The sequence below is a fragment of the Humulus lupulus genome, chromosome 3, assembly GCF_963169125.1.
Source record: "Humulus lupulus chromosome 3, drHumLupu1.1, whole genome shotgun sequence".
NCBI classification, from domain to species: domain Eukaryota; kingdom Viridiplantae; phylum Streptophyta; class Magnoliopsida; order Rosales; family Cannabaceae; genus Humulus; species Humulus lupulus.
Genome location: NC_084795.1, coordinates 169,211,723 through 169,222,905, shown reverse-complemented (window position 1 = coordinate 169,222,905; position 11,183 = coordinate 169,211,723). Strand labels below are relative to the sequence as shown.

At 33.8% G+C, this 11,183-nt stretch overlaps 1 protein-coding gene across 1 annotated transcript; it reads right to left on the bottom strand.

Annotated features, from left to right (window-relative positions):
* Window positions 1-700: 700 nt before the first annotated feature.
* Window positions 701-4,365, bottom strand: LOC133825204 (uncharacterized). The gene is made up of 3 exons (XM_062258181.1): window positions 4,268-4,365; window positions 2,105-2,308; window positions 701-1,991 (listed from the first exon to the last, which is right to left on the bottom strand). Exons 1-3 carry the CDS (start codon window positions 4,363-4,365, stop codon window positions 701-703), a joined length of 1,593 nt encoding a protein of 530 aa, XP_062114165.1.
* Between the last annotated feature and the right edge of the window lie 6,818 nt (window positions 4,366-11,183).

Here is an 11,183-nt window from a genome sequence, read left to right as displayed (position 1 = left end):
CCAAATCAGATCAAGAAATAAATATCAATAATTTCCATATATACAAAAGTTAAGACAAGATAATCTTTTATAGGAAATTATATATTTATTCTATTAACATATATAGAATAGTCTGATTTAGAAAACATTGCACACCAAACCATTTTGAAAATACCCAACAATATATTTCGAAAATACATCTTTAATTAATTTTGTCAATTTTGTCAAATATGCCAATAAATGATTTTACAATCTCCCCCTTTGGCAATTTGATAGACAAAATTAATTCAAAAACCTACAACACAAATGTTAGTTACAAGTAAAGAGAAAAAACTCTCTCTGCAAACATGCATTAACTTATAACGAACATATAAAGAAACTAGACTTAACTCCCTTTCAAAATAAGAAGGTCCAGAGTTAAACAAAACAACAAACAAAGCAGGTTTTTGGAGGGTATCTACTCCCCCCCTTTGTGTCTTTCAAAGAAGCCAAAGAAACAAAATGCAAAAATAAAGACAATAATCCTAAGACAAAAGAAAGAATCAATGTTCTGAGGACAAAAGACATAAACACAAGTAAAACTAAACAGTTGGATCCTTGGACAGAGTTTGGACAGCATCCAACACAGAACGTTGCAGTCTTTCAATCGTCATCACGCGAGCAACCAAAGAATCAACATAGGCTCGAACAGCAGCTAGTTCTGTAGCAACAGGTCCTGAATCTATGGGAACAAAGGAGGATTAAGAGGAATGTCATCCAAGGCAAACTTCAGAGATTGAGACTTGGCTTTCTTGGTTGATGGAACATCAGTGGCTTCAATAGTTGGAGCAGAGGCTTTGTAGGAAGCAGCAGTAGTGGGAGCCACCAAGTCTTCTTGATCACGCTGGAGATCTTTTTTTTGGATACTCAACACTTTATAAATAACTTGAGGAAAAGGAAGATTCAAGTTTCTCCTATTATCTTTTCTAAATCCAATGATTTGATCATATATAAACATAGCCAAGTTTATACCAATTCTGGTCCCCACTTTGTACAAAAAGGAAGCCATGTCAAATGAGATAGTTGCGGTGTAAGAAGTTGGTTTCCAATTCGTTGTGGCAAACTTATGGAGAACAGCATAAGTGTAGGTGAGATTAGTGACTGAGATCACTGTATTAGATGGCCATACAATTTTTTTCCCTACTAATTCAGTGATAACCGCATCCTTGTCAAGAGAGGCAAGATCATCATCATCCTCAATATCAAGAGGAAGATGCAAAGCATGGGCAATATCTTGTGGAGAAAAAGAGAACCAATGGCCCCTAACATACACTTTACAATACAGAGGAGATTTAGGTTCAATAATTTCATTAGTAAGATTGGCATAGAATTCCTTGACTATTCTATCCACAAAAAAAGTAAATTTAACCAAAGAACCTGTCCATTTTTTATCTTGAAGCATTGTTAGCACACCATAAGGTCGATGATCACTCAAGACATAATTTCTCTCAATGAGAAATTTCCTTTCAGCATAGAGAACCATATCATGGGCATTGTCATTATAACAAAAAGTAGAATAATAAGGTTTGAAATTTACACCTGAGAGTTTTGGAGATGGTGTAGAATCAGAAATAGGTCTCTTGCCTTTAGCCTTGGATGACAATGGAGTTGCAACTGGCTCTGTGTCAGATTCGGCTTCTTCTTTAGAGGGGACAATGTTTTCTTGTTCTTGCTCATCAGACTCAGCTTCTGATTCAGCATTTTCAAGAACAGACTCATCAGATAAGCTAGTATCATGGGTTGCTTCAGACTCAGATTTCGCTTCCTCAAGGTCAGATTCAGAGGAAGACAGAGAAGGGGGATGAGCCTTCAATCTTTTCTTGGCAGCAGTCAAAGGAGATGAAGACAAGTCCAATCCCAATTTCCTTTTGGGAGTCACAGAGTTTTTCTTGGACTGGCTCGGCTTCATGGGTAGCTTGAGTAACCCAGCAGCAGCAGCTTTCGAAGAGGATGAAACAGATTTGGATTTTGCCCTAGTCGTCAGAGATAATTCAATCGGAAAAGGAGAAAGGTTTTTGGCTCAAGAAGGCACCACCACTTCAAATGGTGGTGCGACGTCGCAATATCAGTCGTGATATCTAGAAACACCATTGGGTGTTCAGTAGAGAGGGAGAACACCTTCTTACGCACCTTGGATTTGGGAGTTTTCCCAACAGATGTCGCTGGTGCTGGAGCAGATGGAGGCGTCGTTGACACAAATGGAGGAGGCGATGGAGAGGGCACCATTCTGGATTGAGAAACAGGGGTCTTCTTTGAGGAAGCTCCATGAGTTTTCACCATTGTTCCTTCTCTAAAAAGCAGCAAACACGTACAAAAACAATGAGAAAAAAATAAGAAGAAGAAGAAGAAGAAGAGGCTTATAGGGATCGTGGGTGAGGAGAAAGTGGGTTGGTGACAAGGTTTTTAAGGACAGAACTTTCCCATTTAGGACACCCACGGCAAAAAGAGGTTTCCCTCTTTTTTTATTATTTAAAAAAATATAAGGAAACAAACCTTATGATACACGATCAGGATAACAAACTTACCCCTATTTTATTTTATTTTATAAAAGGAAATAAAATAAATGGAGAATGCCAACACTAAAAAAGTAACCAAAAAACCCCACACGATCTTCTTATTGAACTTTTCCCCCTTTTTATATATATATTTTTTTATTAAAAAAATGCTAAACAAAGTACAAAACAATAAAGAGACAAATCATGGTATTCCAAATAGAGAAAGCGGACAAAATAAATTCCTTGGAGACAAAGAATATATTAAATTACACAAAATAAATGCCACTTTCACAATTTACCACAAAGATTCAATCCACCATGAATTTCCTTGTCAATCAAATATTATTTTTTTATATATAAAAAGGCAAAAACAAAACCCAACCAAAAAGAGAAAAAAAATATATATAAGCTTTGATCAATGAGTGTCATCCTTGAAAACAAATAGAATCAAGCAACTGAAAATAAGTATTAGTGTATAATATGGATAAGAACACTTGTGAAAATGAAAAATTAGAAAGAATAGTTTAGAGAAATAATGCACAATTCAGTCACAAACACATATTCTTAAGTGAATCAATCAACATGTATGAGTCTTACACACATTTTTTTATTATAAACTGTGTACAATTTTTCTTGCATAGTTTCAAGGATAAGTGTGTGACAATGTATGCAAGGGAACATTGCCCAATGACAAATAAGTCTTTTTCGAAATTGTAAATAATTTTAACCCATGAAGACGCTGTCACACTACACCAGTGGTAGCCCTTTTCTATGGTAGTGTATCCTCTTCATAACTCCAAATTACAAAATTCCAACTTACTGAAAAGACAGCTTTCACACACTGATGTAGGCAGCTCTATTCGTGCACAGGAGCTTGAAATAATGCTACACAAAAGGAAGCTCAAACATTAAACATTGATTGATTTACTCGAATATGCCTAATAGGAATTAATTATTTCTCTCAAGAATATACAACGAAAAGCTCATAAACACAAGTCAGATTATCTAGCTTGACACCAACAAAATTTTCAAATTAATTGACAATTTTCTTAAGCTTAAACAACACACATTTGATCAAGAGTAACAACACACTAACAAGGAAATTTAAAGAGAACAAACCCGCAAAGATTTTCGGAGGAAATCAAAGCAAACTGAATCAAGAGCTTTAGTGGAAATATCAGCAATATGTTTATATGTTTCAATATATTCCAAGACAAGAACTTTATTTTCAACTAATTCTCTTATGAAATGATGACGAATATCAATTTGTTTGGTACGAGAATGTTGCACAGGATTTTTTGAAATATTAATTGCACTTGTATTATCACAAAAAAATAGTTAAAATGTCAAGATCAAACCCATAATCCATCATCATTTGCTTCATCCACAAAAGTTGTGCACAACAACTTCCTGCTGCAATGTATTCGGCCTCAGCTGTTGAAAGTGAAATAGAATTCTGTTTCTTGCTGTGCCAAGAAACTAGATTATTTCCCATGTAGAAGCATCCTCCACTAGTGTTTTTTATGTCATCAGTGTTACCTACCCAATCAGCATCACTAAAACACACTAGATTAGAGTTAGTTTCTTTTGAATACCAAATACCATAATCAATAGTCCCATGAACATATCGAATGACAGCTGCAACATGAGACTCCATGGGATTTCCTTGGTACCTGGCACACACACCAACACTATAACTCAAATTAGGTCTACTAGCAGTGAGATAAAGGAGACTACCAATCATACTCCTATACAGTGTAGGATCAACTTTGACACCATTTTCATCTTTGGATAACTTCACAGCAGTTCCCATTGGTGTTTTGGCAAACTTTGAACTTTCAAGACCAAACATTTTGACCAAGTTCTTAGCATATTTGCTTTGAGAAACAAATGTCCCTTCATCTAACTACTTGACTTGCAAACCTAAGAAATAGGTCAATTCTCGCACCATGCTCATTTCAAACTCCTCTTTCATTTGTTTCACAAATACATGTACCTCATTGTCAGAAGTAGAACCAAACAAAATATCATCAACATAAATCTAAGTAATAATTATGGTAGATTTAATATTTTTGATAAATAAATTTTTATCTACTCCACCCCTTTTGTATCCATGAGAAACAAGAAATTGAGTGAGTCTCTCATACCAAGCTCGAGGGCTTGCTTCAAACCATAAAGAGCTTTCTCCAATTTGTAAACATGATCAGGTGCATGGGGATCTTCAAACCTTGTGGGTTGTTCAACATATACATCTTCGTTCAAGATCCCATTGAGAAATGTGAATTTGACATCCATTTGGAACAACCTGAAACCAATCAAACAAGCCATAGACAATAATAATCGAATTGATTCAAGTCTTGCAACAGGTGAAAATGTTTCATCAAAGTCTATTCCTTCTACTTGTGTGTGCCCTTGTGCGACTAATCTTGCTTTATTTCGCACAATTGTACCAAATTCATCAGATTTATTCTTAAAAATCCATTTTGTGCCAATAATATTGGTATGCCACGGTCTTGGCACAAGAATCCACACTTTGTTTCTAAAAAATTGTTCCAATTCCTCCTGCATAGCTTTAATCCAATTTTCATCAGTTAAAGCTTCTTTCACATTTTTAGGCTCAATTAAAGATAAGAAACAAACAAATTGAACAACATTACTAAACCTTCTTCATGTTACCATACTGTCTTTTGGATTTCCAAGTATTAAATCTGTTGGATGATTTAATTTAACTCTGGTTGATGGCTCCTTTTGGACTTCATCCGAAATAATAACTGGAAATTTCTTTACTGTTTGTACAGAATCTGTTTCATCGGATTCGTGATCTGTTGGAACAGATGGACCAGACATTGCAACTGTAGTATCACTGACAAAAGCTTCTTTGTGTTTTTCAGTAGGTTCATCAATAAACCTATCCATTTCTTCCTCAGTAGAAAACTCAGAAAAAATCCCTGGCATCATCAATAATAATGTTAGCCGACTCAATTACAGTTTGGGTTCTCATGTTATACACACGATAAGCCCTACTGTTAGTGAAGTATCCAATAAAAACACCTTCATCACTCTTAGCATCAAATTTACCAAGATTTTCTCTATCTCTCAAAATGTAACAAACACATCCAAAAACATGAAAGTAAGACACACTTGGTTTCTTACCTTTCCAAATTTCATAAGTTATTTTAGATGCACCTGGACGGAGAAAAATACGATTTATGATATAGCAAGCAGTGTTAATTGCTTATGCCCATAACTGTTTGGTCAATTTTTTGCTATTTAGCATTACTCTAGCCATTTCTTGAAGAGTGCGGTTTTTCCTTTCTACAACTTCATTCTGTTGAGATGTTTTGGGAGCTGAAAACTCATGTGAAATACCTGCAGACTTACAAAAATCATCATAGACAGTATTCTCAAACTCTTTACCATGATCACTTCTTATACGAACAATTTTTCCAATGTTGTAATATTTTTCAAATTTTAATTTTAAGCAAAGAGTTTTAAATGCATCAAAATTATCAGATTTTCTTTCAAGAAATCCACCCAAGTATATCTAGAAAAATCATCCACACAAACAAAAATATACCTTTTCCCATTTAAACTCTCAATTTGATTTGGACCCATAAGATCCATGTGAAGCAATTCTAATACTTTCGAAGTGTTTACGTCAGAAACACTTCTATGTGTAATTTTTAATTGCTTACCAAGTTGACAACTCTTGCACTTACCATCAGATTCTTTACCTAGCTTAGGTAAAGCATGAACAATCCCCGCATGTGACAATTTTTTCAAAGTTTTGAAATTTATGTGACCAAGTTTAGCATGCCACACATCAGTGTTATTACTCACAATAGATTGACACATAATAGAAGGCAGAAGAGTGTAGCAATTGTCATTAGATCTAAAACCTTCAAGGACATTCTCACCATTCTGGTTTAAAACAAAACAATTCTCTTTATCAATGTTAACAATATAACCTTGATCACAAATTTAACTTATGCTAAGCAAGTTAGCTTTAAGTCCTTCCACAAGTAACACTTTTTTTTATTCTAGGCAACCCTTCAAAGTTAAGAGTACCCATTCCAAGAACATTACCATCAATTCCATTCCCAAAAGTAACAGATCCACAATGCATAGGTTTTATGTCTGTAAAAACAGACCTGTCACCTATCATATGTCTTGAACAACCACTGTCAAAATACCAAAAATATGAAGAAGCAGATCTATCATATTCACTAGTAAAACCAGCAAAACAATTATTCTTTTTTATCCATATTTTCTATGATTGAACATTTTCCTTTTTTACTCTTTTGAAATTATCAAAATAATCGAATTTCTCAAAACATTCATTTTTGGCAAAATTCATAAGAGTAAAACACTTAGGACGAATATGATCCTTCTTACCACAAAAATGACAGATTGGAATGAATTTTTCAAACTTTCCATTGGATTTACCTGTTGACTGTGTCCATTCTTTTGGAACTATCCGAGTACTAGATGCAACAGATTTCAATGAAGATGACACAGGAACATCAGATGATAGCATCCCAGTCGAGATAAAGACAGTTTTCTTTGTTTTTTGAGAACTTGAAGCACCAAGTCCCACATGACTTCTTTAACCTGCATTATGTATTTTCTAAAAAATAGTAGAATCGGGGTTAATCATTCTAACATTTTTCTCAAAAGTATCCAAATCTTTAGACAACTTATTAATTTCAACATTTTTTGAAATTATTTCTTTTTCAAATTTTTCATTTAAGTTAGTAAGTTGTTTAATTTCAAAGGATAAAACATTATTTTTGCTTACCAATGACCGATTCTCATAACACACATTCACCCATGAACCATACATATTTTTGTAAGATTCACTCAAAGACTCATCATTCAATTCAAATTCATCACTATCAGAATTTTCTTCATCTTTTGAAACATTATTCAAGCAAATAATTTTCTCATTTTCAGATTTAGAAACAGGTAAAATAGAAGTGAAAGCGACATTACCTTCCTCATCTTCACTACTTTCAGAGTCATTATCACTCCAAGTAGCAATCATACCTTTTTTGTTCTTTTTCAAGGTGTTTGCACATTCAGAATGGATGTGGCCAAATCCCTCACATTCCCTGCACTGAATACATTTTTTATTAGTTTGAAAAGGTTTAAGAGAAGAAGGATTACCTTTTGACGGCTTGCCATTGAACTTCTTATTTCCTATCTTATTCATATATTGTTTAAAATTCTTTGCAAGAATTGCCATTTCATTATCACCATCTTCATCATCTGACACTTCTTTTTCAGTACTTTTGAAAGCTATGGTTTTCTCTTTCTCTTTGGAAGTACTTGGCTTGTCTTTTTGATGAATCTTTTGATTTAACTCAAAGGTACGAAGTGACCTCATCAATTCTTCTACTTTCATAGTACTGAAGTTTTTTGCCTCTTCCATAGCAGTGAGCATAACATTGAACCTGTCTGGAAGAACTCGAATGATTTTTCTAACAAGAACAAAATCATCAAGTTTCAAACCAAGTGCAAAATACTCATTAGAAATATCAGATAATCTCTCATAAAACTCAGATAGTGTTTCAGAATCAGACATCCTAAGGTCATCAAACCTAGTTTGTAGCATCATAAATCTAGACCTTTTGACATCTACAGTTCCTTCAAACTGAGTTTGAATAATTGTCCAAGCATCTTTAGCCGAGACACATGTGGAAACAAGTTTTATAAAACTTTCTCCAACACCATTGAAAATGGCATGAAGAGCTTTATTATTATAACTGGATAATTTTTCTTCTTCTGTATCCCAAATAAATTCAGATTTTACAATTGTGCTTCCATCATCACCTTTTTTAGTTGGAGGTGACCATCCAGACAAAATTGCTCTCCATGCTTTCTCATCTTGAGCTTTTATGAAAGCTCTCATCCTAACTTTCCAATATGGATAGTTTGAGTCATTAAGAAATGGAGGTCGAGACACCGAACTACCTTCTGCAAAGAAAGATATTTCACACAAAACAAATCAAACAGAAAATAACACAAGATCTCACTAAGAGTTTAGTGAACCTGGCTCTAATACCAATTGAAATTCTATTTTTTTATGATTTCCAACTTAATTATTCAAATTAATAATTAATTGCTTAACTATTACAGAAATGTTTAAACGGACACAGAGTATGTTTGAATAGAAACCAGATATGTTTAAACAGTTTTATCACCAGAAGATGAAAACGAACATAAAGTAAAGAACACACGAAATTATACGTGGTATCAACAATCTTTGAAGATTGCTACAAGTCCATGGAGCCACGCCCAGAGAATGAAATTTATTAGAAGAATACCTAAACGATTACAAAAACAAATTGACTTATACAAATAAAGACTCCTTGAATTTGTCTCGACCGTTGTAATCTAAATTCCTAATCAAATTTCTGAAGTGCTAAGATCTTGAACTCCCTTCAAATCATAACACTTGCACTTTTCCTCCCGAAAAGTGACTCACGAACAAGACTTCTCCCGATGCTTGATGAACAATGTCCGAGTGTGTTCTACCTGCACAATTAGCACAAAGAAAATAATATAGAAGTACACTGTAATAAACCACTAAGAACTTGGTGGACTCAAGTTCTTCACATAATTAAAAGGTCTCTCTAAAACTTGAAAATATTTGGAAAATAATACACCAAGAGAGATGGTCAAAAACCAACGACCTAAGGATGATTATATACACTTTAGAATCCCTTTAGGTCGTGGAAAACAAATCAGAAACCAATCAGCCAATAAATGGAAAATCTTCCCAAAAAGGAAAGTCAGAATCTGTTCAAACAGACTGGCAATCCGTTCAAACAGATTCATTGAACCTGGATAGTTTTTAAACCCAGTTTCCTTACAAAAATAAGGAAACAATATATACATTATCTCTGCAAGTTGTACACGGTTTCTGGACAACCAAATCAGATCAAGAAATAAATATCAATAATTTCCATATTTACAAAAGTTAAGACAAGATAATCTTTTATAGGAAATTATATATTTATTCTATTAACATATATAGAATAATCTGATTTTAGAAAACATTGCACACCAAACCATTTCGAAAATACCCCACAATATATTTCAAAAATACATCTTTAATTAATTTTTTCAAATATGTCAATAAAGGATTTTACAATATTGATCAGATATTTACTAGCATTAAACAAATATTATATATATTAGAATAAAGAAGAAGAAATAATAGAACATCATAATAACATTAAATAGAAATCCAAGCGATTACATTAACCCCTAGATATAGGATTTAGTTCATATCAGACATTACTAAAACAACAAAATAATTATTCAGAAACATAAAATTCAAAAGCTTCAAGAAGAAATAAAAATATAAAAGTGCAGAAAAAATTGTCTCGGAATCAAATTTACTCTCTAAAATTTGTAATTAAAATCTGACCTAAACCCAATTAAAACCTAAAGTATGAATTTATACTAAAAAAATGATTTCCTCTTTTTTTTTTTAAAGGCGAGCTGCGACTTGGCCTTTCCTAGGTTGCGGCCCGTGTCTTCTTTAAGCACTTCAACATCTGGTTAGGCCCTTCAAGCGCCACGACTTTCTACACCCAGGTCACAACCCGCGTGTTGATGCGCCTCTTGGGTTTGCCTCTGACTTCTACTAGCACTACGACTTATAAGCTTAAGTTGCGGCGCTAATTCCTTTCACCAAACGTGCAGCCTCTGACTTTGCTAGAGTCGTGGCCCTTAAGACCATGCCGCGACTCTAATTCTATTTTTTTTTTCTTCAGATTTTAACCTTTCAACATCCTTCCTTCATCAAAAACTTATTATAACTCATCCTTAGCTCCACTTTGAGTCAAGCAACCACTGAAAGCTCCTTTTTTTCCACCATTTCCTCTTCTTTTCACATTTATCTCATGATTCATAGCACCTACCTACAATAAAGATAAACCCAAGCATAATCTTGCACAAAACAAACAAAAATACTCAAGATTACCACAAAAACACATCTTAAAATGACACTAAAATGGAATTATCAACCTCCCCCAAATTTACTCTGTGCTCGCCCTTGAACAAAGGACTCAAAATAAACCTAGACTCTAACAATAAAGACAACGTCGGACAACACCCACAACATGAATTATACCAACAACAACACTTATGCCTCAAAATCATGAATGTTAATCATATAATTCTCAAAAAACTACTCAATAGCTTATGCAATCCAGAATTTAGATCAAAACACTCCATCAACACACTTTAGTCTACTAACATTTTGGATTACCAAGTCATGATCATTAAATAAACATATTTGAAATCAATTATGCTAGCCAAATTCTTTCCAATCAATCCATTCAAATGAAATAATTCCATAAGCTCACTTACTTGCTATTCTCCACTAATATAAATCATGGTATGCATACGAATCAATAGGACTTATATAGGCTTGCAATGATGGCTTGGGTAAAGGTAGATGAGAAAGTAATTTTTATGCTCACTCTACTCTAAGCACATGACCAAAAATCACCAACTTTACACCCATAGTAAATATAATATCATAATCCCCTTTCTTGATTTTATTTAGAGAGAGATATAAAAAAAATATATATTTCTTATGCATATGATAACTACACTCCCCCAAACTTGTTTCTTTTAGATATTCATATTTGGAGT